At 45.0% G+C, this 19,153-nt stretch overlaps 1 protein-coding gene across 1 annotated transcript in view; it reads left to right on the plus strand.

Annotated features, from left to right (window-relative positions):
* The window catches only part of ASB3 (ankyrin repeat and SOCS box containing 3), a 404,212-nt gene that overhangs the window by 228,705 nt on the left and 156,354 nt on the right, over positions 1–19,153 (plus strand). The window contains exon 5 of the mRNA XM_063918655.1: positions 818–950. Within this exon, the coding sequence (XP_063774725.1) occupies positions 818–950 (133 nt within the window). The remainder of the gene's footprint in view (positions 1–817; positions 951–19,153) is intronic.

The raw sequence follows: 19,153 nt of genomic DNA on the forward strand, positions 1-19,153 counted from the left end.
GGATTACCATTGCCTAAATCGGTTAAGGCCCATTCCACTAGGAAGGTGGGCTCTTCTTGGGCGGCTGCCCGAGGGGTCTCGGCATTACAGTTGTGCCGAGCAGCTACTTGGTCGGGGTCAAACACCTTTGCAAAGTTCTATAAATTTGATATCCTGGCTGAGGAGGACCTCCTGTTTGCTCAATCGGTGCTGCAGAGTCATCCGCACTCTCCCGCCCGTTTGGGAGCTTTGGTATAATCCCCATGGTCCTTACGGAGTCCCCAACATCCTCTAGGACGTTAGAGAAAATAAGATTTTACTTACCGGTAAATCTATTTCTCGTAGTCCGTAGAGAGTGCTGGGCGCCCGTCCTAAGTGCGGACTACTTCTGCAATACTTGTATATTGTTATTGCTTCAATAAGGGATATGTTATGGTTGCATCGGTCAGGTACTGATGCTATGTTGGTTTTTCATGCTGTTAACTGGGTAGTTTGTCACAAGTTATACGGTGTGATTGGTGTGGCTGGTATGAATCTTGCCCTTGGATTAACAAAAATCCTTTCCTCGTACTGTCCGTCTCCTCTGGGCACAGTTTCCCTAACTGAGGTCTGGAGGAGGGGCATAGAGGGAGGAGCCAGTGCGGAGCCAGTGCACACCCAGAATCCTAAAGTCTTTCTTAAAGTGCCCTATCTCCTGCGGAGCCCGTCTATTCCCCATGGTCCTTACGGAGTCCCCAGCATCCTCTACGGACTACGAGAAATAGATTTACCGGTAAGTAAAATCTTATTTTTTATGCTGCTAGATGTTTGATTTCGTTTAATGCCCCTGTGTCCTCAGGAACGTACTGACCTCATACAATTGCTTCTTGAAAATGGAGTGGACAAGGAGTGCAAAGATGATTTTGGTATTACACCGTTATTTATTGCAGCACAGTACGGAAAGTATGAGAGCCTCAGCCTGTTATCCCGCGGTGAGTACAGTGTGTGACGGGTAATGTGTGTGTTTTTATTTTGAACATTGTAACATCAGTAATTCCTCCTATAATGTTTTATTTTATACACTATGGGGGGAATTCAATGGGCAGCTCCTTTTTACGGCAGTGGGATCTTGCACGAAAGTGTTTGCTACTCCATAGGGTAACTAGTACTTTTGCGCAAATCGGGCATTCAGCAGGCCAGGTGAAGGGTGAGAGATGGGGTGCCGTTGCTGGCGTAAAACGCAGCACCAGTGCAATTCCTACCCTTCATCTGGAACTGAATTCACCCTTATGTTTAGAAGTCTAATATCTTAATTAACTCCTCTTTTTTGTTAGATTTGATAGAAGTATGGGTGGTGGGGATGCGGTCAACATCCCGCTGGACGGGATCCCAGCGGTCGAAATCCCGACGCCGGAATCCCGACCGCCACAATCCCGACCGCCACAATCCCGACATATCCTCCCTCCGTGGGTGTCCACGACACCCATAGAGGGAGAATATAGTAGTGTGCCGAGCGTAGCGAGGCACCGTGCCCGCAGCGTGGCGAGCGAAGCGAGCCCGCAAAGGGCTGCGTTACGCTCGCCACCCCTGTCGGGATTGTGTGGTCGGGATTCCGGCATCGGTATTTCGACCGCCGGGATCCCGTCCAGCGGGATTACGTACTGATCCCGGGTGGTGTTATCTGGGAATGAGAGATGTCTATAGTTTATGTTGCATTGTTTCATTTTCTTTACAGATACATACAGTAATACACTTTGAGCGGTATTCAATTCTTTTCACCCCCTTCCACACCCATTCTGTTTTTGCTGACGGGCATGGTATAATCATTTCAGCTCGCTGTCGCCAGGATAACGAGGGCGCCCAACCCTTTACACCGCTAAACCTGATTACTATGGGCGTGATATACGCAATAACAGGGATCACATTAGAAAAAATATTTGGCATGATATATCATTTGAATACCGCCCTTTGTGTTAAATCCTTTTATTTGTAAACTTTGGGAATTAATGAGGACATTTGCCGAGATTTACATTTTTATTGTTTTGTTGTCACTGTAGATATTCTCCCACAGTCACTAAAAAGAACACTGTATACTGTGTTTTACATTAAACATCAGTCGGACATGCCAAATCGCCAAGCATGTCAATCTATTTTTTTTTTTAAGTTGCAAGTCGCCCACGTCGGGAAGTGTATGCACTGCAGCCATAGAGTTTTTTCTCCTGTTCCTTCACAGTGAAGAAACTGGGAAATGTCTCCTCCCCAGGGGAGGAACGCAGATATTATGTGACCCTACACTGTGAGATATCGCCCAGTGTACAGTGCATCCGGAAGGTATTCACAGCGCTTCACTTTTTCCACATTTTGTTATGGTACAGCCTTATTCCCAAATGGAATAAATTCATTTTTTCCCTCAAAATTCTTCACACAATACTCCATAATGACAACATGAAAAAAGTTTGCTCCAGACTTTGTTGATGCACCTTTGGCAGCAATTACAGCCTCGAGTCTTTTTGAATATGATGCCACAAGCTTGGCACACCCATCTTTGGGCAGTTTCGCCCATTCTTCTTTGGGATACCTCTCAAGCTCCATCAGGTTGGATGGGAGGTGTCGGTGCACAGCCATTTTCAGATCTCTCTGGAGATGTTCAATCGGATACAAGTCTGGGCTCTGGCTGGGCCACTCAGGGACATTCACAGAGTTATCCTGAAGCCACTCCTTTGATATCTTGGCTGTGTGCTTAGGGTCGTTGTCCTGCTGAAAGATGAACTGTCGCCCCAGTCTAAGGTCAAGAGCGCTCTGGAGCAGGTTTTCATCCAGAATGTCTATGTACATTGCTGTATTCATCTTTCCCTTTATCCTGACTAGTCTCCCAGTTCCTGCCGCTGAAAAACATCCCCACAGCATGATGCTGCCACCACCATGCTTCACTGTAGGGATGGTATTGGCCTGGTGTTGAGCGGTGCCTGGTTTCCTCCAAACATGACACCTGGCATTCCCGCCAAAGAGTTTAATCTTTGTCTCATCAGACCAGAGAATTTTGTTTCTCATGGTCTGAAAGTCCTTCAGGTGCATTTTCGCAAACTCCAGGCAGGCTGCCATGCGCTTTTTACTAAGGAGTGGCTTCCATCTGGCCACTCTACCATACAGACCTGATTGGTGGATTGCTGCAGAGATGGTTGTCCTTCTGGAAGGTTCCCCTCTCTTCACAGAGGAATGCTGTAGCTCTGACAGAGTGACCATCGGGTTCTTGGTCACCTCCCTGACTAGGGCCCTTCTCCCCCGATCACTCAGTTTAGACAGTCGGACAGTTCTAGGAAGAGTCCTGGTGGTTCTGAACTTCTTCCATTTACGGATGATGGAGGCCACTGTACTCACTGGTACCTTCAAAGCAGCAGATATTTTTCTGTACCCTACCCCAGATTTGTGCCTCAAGACAATGCTGTCTCGGAGGTCTACAGACAATTCCTTTGACTTCATGCTTGGTTTGTGCTCAGACATGCACTGTCAAGTGTGGGACCTTATATAGACAGGTCTGTGCCTTTCCAAATCATTTCCAATCAACTGAATTTACCACAGGTGGACTCCAATTAAGCTGTAGGAACATCTCAAGGATAATATGTGGAAACAGGATGCACCTGAGCTCAATTTTGAGCTTCATGGCAAAGGTTGTGAATACTTACAGTTTGTACGTCTGCTTTTTGTTTTTTAATAAATTTACAAAAATCTTAAAAAAAACTTTTTTCACGTTGTCATTATGGGGTATTGTGTGTAGAATTTTGAGGGAAAAAATTAATTTATTCCATTTGGGAATAAGGCTGTAACATAACAAAATGTGGAAAAAGTGAAGCGCTGTGAATACTTTCCGGATGCACTGTATTCCCATGATATCTGATGGGTGTCAGGCTGCCAGATATGTCTGTCTGCATTTTATCTGACTGTGTATGCCCAGCATTAGCAATGCTGCTGTATGGATCAATTGCACTTAAAATTGACTGCACGTGCAAACTTAGTATTTAAGGGTTGGCAACTTCATGCATGTGCCAGCAAGGGATGTGGCAGTATCACCAGAGAGGGCGCTGGTGAACCGCTGAGTTTGTGTGGAGCAGGAGGGATCTGCCCACCCAAAGACCAAAAAGGTTGTGTACCTACACCTAGAGATATGTCCAGGTGGTTCACAGTCAGAGTCAAGCAAGCCAGGTGGCCAGGATTCATACCTGCAGGGAGATCCTAATGCTGGTCATACACTAGGTCGATATTGTGTATGAATACACGATATCGACCTATCATTCGACCCATTGCATGCAAATCATGCATGTTAATGGGTGTGAATATGATACGCAGCCCTGCAGGTCGCACGTCGCATCAGCTGACCATATGTGCTGCATATATGATCAGCCGATCCCGGCCCCGGCAGTTGCAGAAGTACGATAGATTGTACAGTGCAAAAGCACCATGCAATCTATCGCATGACCGGTGGCTGGCAGGGGGGATCATACGTACGATTCGCATTTGATGTGAGTCGTACTAATGTATGGCCAGTATTAGACTCTGATCTCTGGAGCTGTGGCAGCAAGCCAAGCCAGGCAGGAACCTGTGTTACTGTGCAGGAGGCAGAGTGTGAGACTGTGAGTAGGTCGGAGCCTGTGTCAAGTGTAGAAGCCAGAGGCCAAGTCAGGTCATGCTTATTATACCTGTGAGAGACTTTATTGCAGACTAGCCACACAAGATTAGTGAGGGCTAAAGAATCGAGTTAGTTGCCCTGAATGGGGGTAGGTTGTTTATTATTTTTGTTTCTTGATTTCTTGCTGACAGTAAACCACTATTTCAATTATTGGCCTGAAAAGTTGTGCGTGAACTCTGACTTAGCACCTTAACACTGCACCAAAATACCCCTCTACCAAGCTAATTACATCATATTGGCCCAAATGTTTTAATCTTTAATAAGAGATAAAGGGGGTAAATCAGAGTTGATCGCAGCAGCAAATTTGTTAGCAGTTGGGCAAAACCATGTGCACTGCAGGGGAGGCAGATATAACATTTGCAGAGAGAGTTAGATTTGGGTGGGTTATTTTGTTTCTGTGCAGGGTAAATACTGGCTGCTTTATTTTTACATTGCAAATTAGATATCAGTTTGAACACACCCCACCCAAATCTAACTCTCTCTGCACATGTTATATATGCCCCCCCCTGCAGTGCACATGGTTTTGCCCAACTGCTAACAAATTTGCTGCTGCGATCAACTCTGAATTACCCCTAAAGTGGAGATGGCTAAAGAGTGATAAATGACCAGCCAATCAGCTAATGTCATTTTTCAAACACAGCCTGTTACATGGCAGTTAGGAATCTGATTGGCTGGTCATTTATCACTCTTTATCTGTCTGCAATTTATCTCTTGTTAAAGTTTAATACACTTGGGCCATTGTTACAGAGACCAACCAAAAGGTACAATCTTCTAATGGTCTGTTTCTGTGCTTCATGTGTCACTAGTAACTCACTTCTGTCCAGGCCAAACCACTTATCTGTCTTAGTGAAGGCCTCTAAATACAGATGGAGCCTCGCTCATCTAGGGTTCTCTGCTGTGTCTAGGTGCACCAAGGCTTTTTAGCATAAGCCTTTCATCTATTATTCTCAGCTGCAATACAATACAGAGAGACCAATACAGCAGGGGATTAGGTCATTACAGCAGGGGATTAAATCCGACTGCCCTGGCTCACTTAATCCTAAAAAAGGGATAGATGAGGAGGGCTCCATCTGTAGTCATCTTTGAAAATCCTCCAAATAATATGTGTACAAGGCCCCGGTAGCAAATGATATGTTCTGGGTCTGATAGTAATAAAAATGTCATACTGTACAATATAATGTATGGAGCTTGATAGAGAGCAGGGAGATTCAATGTTTTGGAGGGCCACATGTTTAACATCCCTGGCATTGACCTCTACTCTACTTTACAGATCTGTCCTCATACACCTAGCCTCGATATACCTATACGGCGCAAGACACCTGGTGGTATATTCAGAGCTGGCCCTAACCAATATGATGCCCTAGGCAAGATTTCGGCTGGTGCCCCCTAGCACCGCCGCTAGTTCCGCCTCTGACCCTGCACCCCTTTCCCACCATTATCAACCCTCACCCATAGCAGTCCTCATTTTGGTGCTTCTACCCTCTATATTTTAAATAGAAACAGTGCGCACATTCGGTGCACAGCCCAAAAAGGGGCGTGTTCTTGCTGAGAAGGGGCATGTCCACACAATAGTACCCCCAATTCAAATTATTCCCCGCAATAGTGCAATTTTATTAACATTATATCATGCTATAGTGTCCCTTCTTCACTTTACATCACACAGTAGTACCACTATACCTTATATACGTTACTCGTCACAGTAGTGCCCATTATTCACATTATATTACACTGAATTGCTCCTTATTCACATTACACCACACAGTAGTACCAATTTACCTTATATACATTACTCCTCACAGTAGTGCCCCTTATTCACATTACACTGAATTGCTCCTTATTCACATTACACCATACCATATTGCTCTTTATTCACATTAGCCCACACAGTAGTGTCATTTCTATACGTTTAGCCACACAGTAGGACACCTTATACACATAATGCCACGCATTAGTAATGCCTTTATACACATGAAACCACACAGTAATGCCCCTTACACATATGACACACTTTATTAATGTCCTTATACACATAATGACACACATAATGTCCCTTACACATATACCACACATTAATGCATTTATACACATGACAAACATAATGCCCCTTACACATATGTCGAACACAATTGCACATCCAACCTACCCACACACAGCACTCACACGGCCGCTAACACTGTGACCCCTGCTTGGATACAGATGTGTCCTCATACATCTTGCCTCCATACGCCATGCAGCAGGAGATGCCTGACGTGAGTCAGCTGGCAACTCTGCTAACTTTGGCCGCATTTTTTTGCTGAAAATGCATCTTATTTGCATTGCTATGTAACTAGGATGCACAAGCAGCAGCTTCTGATTAAAATGGTATGTGGCATGCCTATATTCTGTTTGCGACTGTGGCTGTATCTGCATACGAAGTACTACGTTACAGTGATTTCCAGGAGTACACCTTAACGTAGCACTTCGTGTGCAGATACAGCCGTAGTCAGACACAGAATATAGGCATGCCGCATATCATTTTAATCAGCAGAATCTGCTTGTGCCCTTAGGCATTCCATTTGCCGTCTCTGGGTATATTTACTAACAGTCGATTTTGGTTCTATTTAATATCGACCAGGATAGAACCAACATCCGCACAAAATCTACTACAGTGGTTCTATTTCAAATAGCTCATTTACTAAAAGTCAATTTTAAGTTTCTTTTAAAAATTGCTGTGTGATGCGAATTCTATTTTGAAGTTCGAAAAGTGTTCTGTTCATCAAATTCGACCCAAAAATTTTCATTTTTATATATACTTTGTTTTTTTTTGTTTTTTTTAAATCATTGCTCTTCCTTTCAATGTCATGCAGCCAGAGTGCACCACGTGCCCCACATGTTTCTCTACCATGTTTTTTCCATCATATTGAGGTTTTAGACAATTCTACATGAAACAAATCAAACATGGTGGTTCTATTGAAAATGGTGATTTTGGGTCGATTTTCAAATCGACAATTAGTAAAGTGTGGGTTAGGAATTGAACTCTGTTAAATTATAGAAGGTTCTATTGTAGTTCTAGTTGAGTGTAAAGTTCTATTTGGGCCGATTCGATTTGGACTTTAGTAAATACTTGTCACTCAAAATCGACTGAAACACAAAATTGACTGTTAGTAAATACGTATATCCCCTGGAGTCAGTGAGCTGCACTCGATGTCTTTGCGTGAATGTGTGTAATATGCAACCAAACCGCTTCACAAGACTGCACTGATTCATTCAATATGCGACAATTGTATATCTGTGTGCGACTGAGTCTGAATCTGTTTTCGAAGCACTGTGGAGCTTGGCATGAAGTGCATCGGGGCACTTCACATACAGATTCAGACTTGGTCGCACACAGATATACATAAAAGTGTCTCTTATCAAATTAATCAGTGCAGTCTAGTAAAGTGGTTTTGTCGTATCACATTGGGATTAAGACATATTCTCAAAAATAAGGGGGGCAGAGCCGGGCTTCCACATCATTAGGCCCAGCCCCATCATGGCAAATCCAGCAAATTGTAGGTGCTCAAGAAAGGGGAGGGGTTAAAATTACAGCTATTTCAGTAATTTTAGCCCTGCCCCCTTTATTTTGACCCATGATTGCCGCATTATTTCCCTATTCTGCCCACTTTTCCGGAGGACTATCCGAAAAATCGTGAGTCTTCCGCAACTTTCGGGTGATTAGGTCAGTATGGGTTTAGTCCACCACAAAATGTCTGCTTCCCCCATATTTATAGGTGACAAAAGCCCTTTGAAATGACTTAGGGCCTAATTCAGACCTGTTTGCTCGCTAGGTTTTTTTTGCAGTCCTGCGTTCGCATAGTCGCCGCCCATAGGGGAGTGTATTTTTGCTTTGCAAGTGTGCGAACGCATGTGTAGCAGAGCTGTACAAACAGATTTTGTGCAGTCTCTGAGTAGCCCAGGACTTACTCAGCCGCTGCGAACACTTCAGCCTGTCCGGGGCCAGAATTGACGTCAGGAACCCTCCCTTCCAACTCTTGGACATGCCTGTGTTTTTCCAAACTCTCCTCGAAAACGGTCAGTTGACACCCACAAACGCCTTCTTCCTGTCAGTCTCCTTGCGAACACCCATGCGAACGGATCCTTCGTACAAACCGATCGCTGAGCGGCGATCCGCATTGTTTCCGTGCAACGCTTCTGCGCATTGCGGTGGCGGTGCATATGCATGCGCAGTTTAGACCTATTTGCCCACTGTACGAAAACGCAGCCTAGCGATTAGGTCTGAATTAGGCCCTTAGTGTTGGATGGTGCAGATACAGTGTAGATTTGCCTCTTAGTAAATATTCAGCATGCTATTCTAAAAATAAGTCAGTCACAGTTTACCTCAGCAGCATTAGAAATAGCTCATTCACCTGTAATGTAGTTACCTCTTTCAAGCCATCCGCCATCTTGATCAAGCTATAGCATGTCCCTAATCTCCTTTATAACTGATTATTAAAGTAAAGCAATATTCACATGTATTACCATGTTTGAGAAGTTTCCTTAGCCTCTCATAACTCCTTACCCCCTCCCCCCAGTATGAATATTTCAGGTTCTGTCATGCATTATTAATGTTCCTCTTTCTCCACACAAATGGCTTGCTTGTTTTCACAGCTGCGAGCTGCTTACTGCCATTTATCTTTTATGGCTTGCATTAAATACATAGATGTTCCACTGTAGGCATCATATTTAAAGTTTCTTTGGTTTTAGTTTTAATTTGGACAAAGAAATGCCAGTATTGTTTTTATTTGTCTAGACTTGTCCGTTTTCCCATTGTTTATGTGCCGCATGCTACATTGTGCCATCAAACAAGGCCATTCATTACATTAGCATACAAAATACAGAAAGGGAGATGGATATTTGGAAGTACAGTAGTGTTCATTTTATTTTTCTGCAAATGTCCATTTATAAATATGGAGAGACAGAGAGAGTGCTTTTTATATATATATATTTTTTGTACTAATTAAAAACATTTTCACTCAAACATTTGTATTTATTTTTAAGCCTAATATGGCTATTAAATGTTCCTATGACTTGGTCTGAAAGAAATCATCACTGCCTTCAGAGAAGCTAGAGCAAATGGTCTGTGCTTTCCCCTTAGCTTGGTTGTTGCTTGCATGAACTGGCTGAGGGTAGGGACTGTGTGCATTGGAGCAAGGCATGATGGGATAATTATTTACATGAGTGTCCTAAATATCTCAGCAATTAAACCAGCATGAATTTAATTCTTTCCCCCCCTAGGCCCAGATTTAGAAGATACATGGCCCCAGAGCAGCCAGACCTAGAATACAGCTGCTTAAGGGCTTTATTTGGAAAAGCCTGTATAAAGCCATGGCAAACAGGAAGCCTTCAACACTCTTTAGTGCAGCCCTGGACACTGATGTCTCTTGTGCCTAGTGATTGACCCATGTGCGACTCCAGCAACTTTATTTGTGCATTGGATCAGCCTTCACTGTGACCGATGGTTGTATACATTGTGGGATATTGGTGAATTGCTGGCCTGCTGCCAAACCGGTATCTCCATAGTGTATCTGGGGCGGGACTTAAACTCTACTTGCTCTGCATTCACTAGCTCTTCCATTTGGGACTCAATTATCCAATGTTCTGATTCGATTCCTTATTTCTGAATGGGAATAGAGAAGGAGGTGCATTACAGAGAAGGACCAATGAGCACAAAAGACAGAATGAAAGAAGAAAAAGTAGTAGGATTAAAAAGGATGGAGGAGGCTAGTGAAGAATGAAAGAAGGAAAAAGAGGAGATTATAGAAGGATGGTGGTGGAGGATGGGGAAGTACGGATAACAGTATCTGCCTCCCCCTTATTTATAGGTGACAAAAGCCCTTTGAAAAGACTAAAAGGGGGTACACACGTAGCAATTTTGTTTTAATTAAGCACACATCGCTCCGTGAGTATACCCCATAGTGATAGCGATGTGCGGCCTCACGCGTCGGTATCGCAGGCTCAGATCATTCAAGCATGCAGACAAGATCTAGTTAGATCGCCTAACATGTGCATGAAGAACACTGGTTAGCACAGATCGCTCAGCACACATCGCTGTGTGTATAGCGATGTGTGCTGATCAATCTGTGCTAACTAGATTGCTTAGCACACAGGCACAAGTCTCCCCGTGTGTACCCCCCATTAGTGTTGGACGGTGCAGATACAGTGTAGAATTGCCTCTTAGGCAGTGACGTCATACTTATGTTTGCGCCAGAGTTTTGTCTATATAAAGTATATGAGAAATAAAAAAAAATGTTAAAAATATCTACTTTGTATTATTATAATCATTTTTATAGTCAAAACTCTGGAGCAAGAAGTCTGTGACAGGTAAGGCAGTGCCTCCCGCCTATGTTTTCCGCACATCTCTGATCAAAACTCACCAAATTTCCAAGAGTTTATACCAAATTTCCAGGAGTTTATACCAAATTTCCAGGAGTTTATACTGCTGCACCTGTGTATAATGGCCACATGTACCCTGTGGCTCATATATTGTGTGTAAATCTGGCTCTAGTACAGCCAGTGCCTCCTGAGCCATTTATCTCACCGCACGTCCCTGCTCTTTGGAACTATTCAGCATGCTATTCTTAAAATAAGTCATTCACAATTTACCTCAGCAACATTAGAAATAGCTCATTCACCTATTGTGTAGTTATGTCTTTCAAGATCTCCTTTATAACAGATTAGCTTAATAAAGCAATATTCATATGTATTATCATAGAAATAAAGAAATGAGTGGTCCATAAGCACTGTTAGGGATTTGGCATTGTGATCTTACGTACCCCCGATGATATTGTGCAAATACAGGTTGAGTATCCCATATCCAAATATTCCGAAATACGGAATATTCCGAAATACGGAATTTTGGGAGTGAGAGTGAGATAGTGAAACCTTTGTTTTTTGATGGCTCAATGTACACAAACTTTGTTTAATACACAAATTTATTAAAAATATTGTATTAAATGACCTTCAGGCTGTGTGTATAAGCTGTATATGAAACATAAATTAATTGTGTGAATGGACACACACTTTGTTTAATGCACAAAGTTATAAAAAATATTGGCTAAAATTACCTTCAGGCTGTGTGTATAAGGTGTATATGAAACATAAATGCATTCTGTGCTTAGATATAGGTCCCATCACCATGATATCTCATTATGTATGCAATTATTCCAAAATACGGAAAAATCCGATATATAAAATACCTCTGGTCCCAAGCATTTTGGATAAGGGATACTCAACCTGTATTCCTCTATTCTCTTCAGAAGGCACATAATGAGTTATCTTTGTTGTTGTTTTTTTCCCCCAAAATGTTTTTATTAACGTAAAAAAAAAACACGCCATACAGTTATGCCATGATTACATCTTGGATGTAGCAATGCAGTGAACAAAGAAAGCACCACGTAGTCAAAGGTACAGTATAATGTTACACTGTGTCATATAGTTGTGTCCCCCTCCGTCGTTGCACATGGCAGCATGTGAGTTGCGGAATAAAAGGAGCGCACGTACGCATGCATGGGCTCTCCATTTACAATACACGGGAAGCCAGCGGTTGCGATTGAGCGCTGCACTATGAAACACTGCTATACACAGCAAAGACACATCTATATTGGGAAGAAAATGAACAAAATGATATTGCAGTGTTGTCCGTCATAATCGACTTTAGTATCATCAGATGAACAGGCACGTAATTCCATCTAGTGGCATCAAAACAAAGATTTTACATCTTTTTTTTTTTCCCCCCAAACAGTATTAAAAGATAAAATAGAGATGTCAATAGTAATAGGAAGACTACAATGAAAGGTAGAGAAAGATAGGGAAGAAAAGTAAAATGGGGGATAATGAAAAGATGAGTCAGGCACGCCGATGCACAAATCCGCCACTTTCTGTAAATTATCGGGGGGTCTTGTAAAAGCATTCTAGTCTCATACCACTGTTGAGTGTCAATAAAGCTTGAAAAAAAAGTGTCTTATTGAATGAGGAGAAGATTCAACCCAGTCCATTTTAAGACATAAAATACAGTAGTTTTCCTTTAAACATAGCTAAAGAAGGAGGGGTAGGATGGCTTCACTTTTTTTTAGCTACAGCCGAAAAATCAATAGTAATTTTTTGCACCCAGCAGAATCTCTAGTATTTACCAGGAGATATCCTAACACCGCCCATTCTAACGCAAATTATTTAATTGTGATCCAAAATTTCTTAATAACACTACAGTCCTATAGGCAGTGATACAAGGATGCCCCTGGGTGGGCTTATTTCGGACATGCAGAAGAATAATGCCAATAAGGTGACAATTGGTGAAGAGATAACTTCTATAAAATTGTCTGTAGATCATCTGTCTGTGAGCAGTGGCAGAGATTGTTCGGGCGGGGGGGGGGGCGGGAAGTATGAAGAACATAATGGGCGGTATTCAATTCTTTTCACCCCCTTCCTCACCCGTTCTGTTTTTGCTGACGGGAGTGGTATAATCATTTTGGCTTGCTACCCCTGGGGTACTAAGGGCGCCCATACCTTTATGCAGCTAAACCTGATTACTATGGGCACAATATGCACGATAATGGAGATCACTTTAGAATGGAGATTGGGGCGTGATATATCATTTGAATACCGCCCAATGAGTACTTAAGCAGAAATAAGACCATAGGGATTTCCTCCTATGTCCACACTCACCTAATTACAGTGAGTAATGTGCATCAAAATGTTTCTTTCTCTAACGTCCTAGTGGATGCTGGGGACTCCGTAAGGACCATGGGAATAGACGGGCTCCGAAGGAGACATGGGCACTTTAAGAAAGAATTTAGATTCTGGTGTGCTCTGGCTCCTCCCTCTATGTCCCTCCTCCAGACCTCAGTTTGAATCTGTGCCCGGACGAGCTGGGTGCTGTTTAGTGAGCTCTTCTGAGCTTGCTGTAAGAAAGTATTTTGTTAGGTTTTTTATTTTCAGGGAGCTCTGCTGGCAACAGACTCCCTGCATCGTGGGACTGAGGGGAGAGAAGCAGCCCTACTCTCTGAAGATAGGTCCTGCTTCTTAGGCTACTGGACACCATTAGCTCCAGAGGGATCGTACACAGGATCTCACCCTCGTCGTCCGATCCCAGAGCCGCGCCGCCTTCCCCCTCGCAGAACCGGAAGACAGAAGCCTGGTGAGCATGAGAAGCAAGAAGACTTTGAAATCGGTGGCAGAAGACTCCGGCCTTCACTGAGGTAGCGCACAGCACTGCAGCTGTGCGCCATTGCTCCCACGCACACCTCACATACTCCGGTCACTGTAAGGATGCAGGGCGCAGGGGGGGGGGGGGGCGCCCTGGGCAGCAATTGGGACCTCTTTGGCAAAAGTTTAGCATATATACAGTTGGGCACTATATATATGTATGAGCCCCCGCCAAAAATTGTACATTGAAGCTGGACAGAAGCCCGCCGTCAAGGGGGCGGGGCTTCTTCCTCAGCACTCACCAGCGCCATGTTTTTTCTCCACAGCACCGCTGAGAGGAAGCTCCCCAGCCTCTCCCCTGCAGATACACGGTAGAAGAGGGTAAAAAGAGAGGGGGGGCACATAATTATGCGCAAAAATCAATATAAACAGCAGCTACTGGGTTAACATTAAGTTACTGTGTTATTCCTGGGTTAATAGCGCTGGGGTGTGTCCTGGCATACTCTCTCTCTGTCTCTCCAAAGGGCCTTGTGGGGGAATTGTCTTCAGATGAGCATTCCCTGAGTGTGTGGTGTGTCGGTACGTGTGTGTCGACATGTCTGAGGTAAAAGGCTCCCCTAAGGAAGAGATGGAGCAAATGTGTGTGTGAGGGGTGTCTCCGTCGACAACGCCGACACCTGTTTGGATATGTGTAATTAAGTGCTAAGGTGAACTTATTGCACAAAAAATTAGTGATGTGCACCGGACATTTTTCGGGTTTTGTGTTTTGGTTTTGGATTCGGTTCCGCGGCCGTGTTTTGGATTCGGACGCGTTTTGGCAAAACCTCACCGAAATTTTTTTGTCGGATTCGGGTGTGTTTTTTTACAAAAAACCCTAAAAAACAGCTTAAATCATAGAATTTGGGGGTCATTTTGATCCCATAGTATTTTTAACCTCAATAACCATAATTTCCACTCATTTCCAGTCTATTCTGAACACCTCACAATATTATTTTTGGTCCTAAAATTTGCACCAAGGTCGCTGGATGGCTAAGCTAAGCTACACAAGTGGCCGACACAAACACCTGGCCCATCTAGGAGTGGCACTGCGTGTCAGGCAGGATGGCACTTCAAAAAAATAGTCCCCAAACAGCACATGATGCAAAGAAAAAATGAGGCGCACCAAGGTCGCTGTGTGACTAAGATAAGCAACACAAGTGGCCGACACAAACACCTGGCCCATCTAGGAGTGGCACTGCAGTGTCAGACAGGATGGCACTTCAAAAAAATATTCCCCAAACGCCACATGATGCAAAGAAAAAAAGAGGCGCACCAAGGTCGCTGTGTGACTAAGCTAAGCGACACAAGTGGCCGACGCAAACACCTGGCCCATCTAGGAGTGGCACTGCAGTGTCAGACAGGATGGCACTTCAAAAAAATAGTCCCCAAACAGCACATGATGCAAAGAAAAAAAGAGGCGCATCAAGGTCGCTGTGTGACTAAGCTAAGCGACACAAGTGGCCGACACAAACACCTGGCCCATCTAGGAGTGGCACTGCAGTGTCAGACAGGATGGCACTTCAAAAAAATAGTCCCCAAACAGCACATGATGCAAAGAGAAATGAAAGAAAAAAGAGGTGCAAGATGGAATTGTCCTTGGGCCCTCCAACCCACCCTTATGTTGTATAAACAGGACATGCACACTTTAACGAACCCATCATTTCAGCGACAGGGTCTGCCACACGACTGTGACTGAAATGACTGGTTGGTTTGGGCCCCCACCAAAAAAGAAGCAATCAATCTCTCCTTGCACAAACTGGCTCTACAGAGGCAAGATGTCCACCTCATCATCATCCTCCGATTCCTCACCCCTTTCACTGTGTACATCCCCCTCCTCACAGATTATTAATTCGTCCTCACTGGAATCCACCATCTCAGATCCCTGTGTACTTTCTGGAGGCCATTGCTGGTGAATGTCTCCACGGAGGAATTGATTATAATTCATTTTGATGAACATCATCTTCTCCACATTTTCTGGAAGTAACCTCGTACGCCGATTGCTGACAAGGTGAGCGGCTGCACTAAACACTCTTTAGGAGTACACACTGGAGGGAGGGCAACTTAGGTAGAATAAAGCCAGTTTGTGCAAGGGCCTCCAAATTGCCTCTTTTTCCTGCCAGTATACGTACGGACTGACTGACGTGCCTACTTGGATGCGGTCACTCATATAATCCTCCACCATTCTTTCAATGGTGAGAGAATCATATGCAGTGACAGTAGACGACATGTCCGTAATCGTTGGCAGGTCCTTCAGTCCGGACCAGATGTCAGCATCAGCAGTCGCTCCAGACTGCCCTGCATCACCGCCAGCGGGTGGGCTCGGAATTCTGAGCCTTTTCCTCGCACCCCCAGTTGCGGGAGAATGTGAAGGAGGAGATGTTAACAGGTCGCGTTCCGCTTGACTTGACAATTTTCTCACCAGCAGGTCTTTGAACCTCTGCAGACTTGTGTCTGCTGGAAAGAGAGATACAACGTAGGTTTTAAATCTAGGATCGAGCACGGTGGCCAAAATGTAGTGCTCTGATTTCAACAAATTGACCACCCGTGAATCCTGGTTAAGCGAATTAAGGGCTCCATCCACAAGTCCCACATGCCTAGCGGAATCGCTCTGTTTTAGCTCCTCCTTCAATGTCTCCAGCTTCTTCTGCAAAAGCCTGATGAGGGGAATGACCTGACTCAGGCTGGCAGTGTCTGAACTGACTTCACGTGTGGCAAGTTCAAAGGGTTGCAGAACCTTGCACAACATTGAAATCATTCTCCACTGCGCTTGAGTCAGGTGCATTCCCCCTCCTTTGCCTATATCGTGGGCAGATGTATAGGCTTGAATGGCCTTTTGCTGCTCCTCCATCCTCTGAAGCATACAGAGGGTTGAAATCCACCTCGTTACCACCTCTTGCTTCAGATGATGGCAGAGCAGGTTCAGGATTGTTTGGTGGTGCTCCAGTCTTCTGTACGCGGTGGCTGAATGTCGAAAGTGGCCCGCAATTCTTCGGGCCACCGACAGCATCTCTTGCACGCCCCTGTCGTTTTTTAAATAATTCTGCACCACCAAATTCAATGTATGTGCAAAACATGGGACGTGCTGGAATTTCCCCAGATGTAATGCACGCACAATATTGCTGGCGTTGTCCGATGTCACAAATCCCCAGGAGAGTCCAATTGGGGTAAGCCATTCTGCGATGATCTTCCTCAGTTTCCGTAAGAGGTTGTCAGCCTCTTCTGGAAAGCGGTGATACAAAGCGTAGCCTGCCTAGGAACGAGTTTGCGTTTGCGAGATGCTGCTACTGGTGCCGCCGCTGCTGTTCTTGCTGCGGGAGGCAATACATCTACCCAGTCGGCTGTCACAGTCATATAGTCCTGAGTCTGCCCTGCTCCACTTGTCCACATGTCCGTGGTTAAGTGGACATTGGGTACAACTGCATTTTTTAGGACACTGGTGACTCTTTTTCTGACGTCTGTGTACATTTTCGGTATCGCCTGCCTAGAGAAATGGAACCTAGATGGTATTTGGTACCGGGGACGCAGTACCTCAATCAAGTCTCTAGTTGCCTCTGAATTAACGGTGGATACCGGAACCACGTTTCTCACCGCCCAGGCTGCCAATGTCACGTCTGGCAGGGTTTGAGGATCCGGCAGCTGAGATTTGCCCGAGGAGGTAGCAGGCTGTTAATGAACCAGATGAGGGGGCTGGATATAGTTCCTTCGCATGGGACACGGAGCAATGAAGAACGTAGGCGGGGTTTGAGAGTCAATGGAAAGTATTTATTATGTACAGAGCTGAGGTAGGGAACTGCGGCTGAAGCACAATGGTTAAAGACGTGGCTGGAGGTGAAGAACTGCGGACTGTGATTTGAAAGACGAGACTGTAGATGATGAACTGTGGAACTGTGGATGGTAGTTGAAAACGTGGCTGGAAACCAGGACTGTGGACTGTGGTTTGGGAAAACGAGGCTTGAAGATAATAATCTGCAGGCTGTGGTCAGTGGTACAAAGGCGTGGCTGGTGAAGGAGATCTGTGGAGTGTGGCTTGAAAGACGAGGCAGAAGACCCGGGGCCGACTGTGCCCAAAGAGTCTTACTGGACCGGGTTTTCCAGGAGCGCTTCCACAGGCAGTAGCAGGCAAGAAACGGCAGGGCTGCAGCAGCAACAGAGAGCCGACCAAGCAGGATCAGGAGGAACCAAGATACAGCAGGAATCCTGGGAGCACAGGCTAAAGCACCTACAACAGGGTTGTAACTTGAAGCACTGGCATCCCTGTCCTAAACCAGCCCCCTTTTATAGGGAGAGCTTCCCCTGGATTAGCTGGAAGAAACAGGAAACAGGAACTATGCTTAAAACTTGGTCTCCAACATGGCGGCACCCAGTAATGCAGACCTTTTTGCAAAGCCACATTGCTCACTGCCCCTGGTCTCCAAGCAACGGTTCAGCAAGAGCGACCCGCTGTAGCGGCGTCCCGCCGCCACGAGCGGCCCCCCTTACCTCCGCTACTGCTGCCCACGGATCCGGCGCAGCAGCCCACCTCCGCTGCTGCCCGCACAACGCCAAGGAAGCCAGCCCCGCGGCCCCAGCGTACCGGTAAAACTCCGGACGCTGACAGTACCCCCCCTTTTGCGGGTGGACTCCGGACACCTATGTGGCTTAGTTGGGAACTTGGCATGAAATGTCCGAAGAAGTCTTGGAGCATGGACATCCTCTGCATCTACCCAAGATCTCTCCTCTTGCCCATACCCTTTCCAATCGACAAGGTACTGGATGCGACCATAACGTCTGCGAGAATCGAGGATCTTGTGAATCTCAAATTCATCTCCATGTGCTGATTGGATCTTGGGTGATTTAGGCAGAGCGGCTCTGAACCGATTAAGTACCAGTGGTTTTAAGAGAGAAATATGAAATGCATTAGGAATTCTTAACTGCGGAGGTAATTTCACTTTGTAAGCCACAGGATTCAACACTCTTTCGATTGGGTAAGGCCCAATAAATCTGGGAGCAAACTTTTTTGTAGGAACCTTTAATCTTAGGTTACGTGTGGAAACCCAAACCCGATCTCCTACCTTAAGGCTTGGTACAGCTTTTCGTTTCAGATCTGCATAGGTCTTATATCTCTTGGATGTCTTGAGCAAAGTCTTGTGAACTTGTTTCCAGGCTTCAGTAAATTGACGAAGTGTTGACTCTGCGGCCGGAACCTCGAGCGTAGGCAGAAGTTGGAAGTCAGGAACTCTTGGATGGTAACCATAATTAATGAAGAATGGAGAAGATTTTGTGGCAGAGTGATAAAGATTGTTATGGGCAAATTCTGCGAACGGGAGGAAGTCC

This window comes from Pseudophryne corroboree, chromosome 4 (assembly GCF_028390025.1).
Source record: "Pseudophryne corroboree isolate aPseCor3 chromosome 4, aPseCor3.hap2, whole genome shotgun sequence".
In the NCBI taxonomy this organism is placed as follows: Eukaryota; Metazoa; Chordata; class Amphibia; order Anura; family Myobatrachidae; genus Pseudophryne; species Pseudophryne corroboree.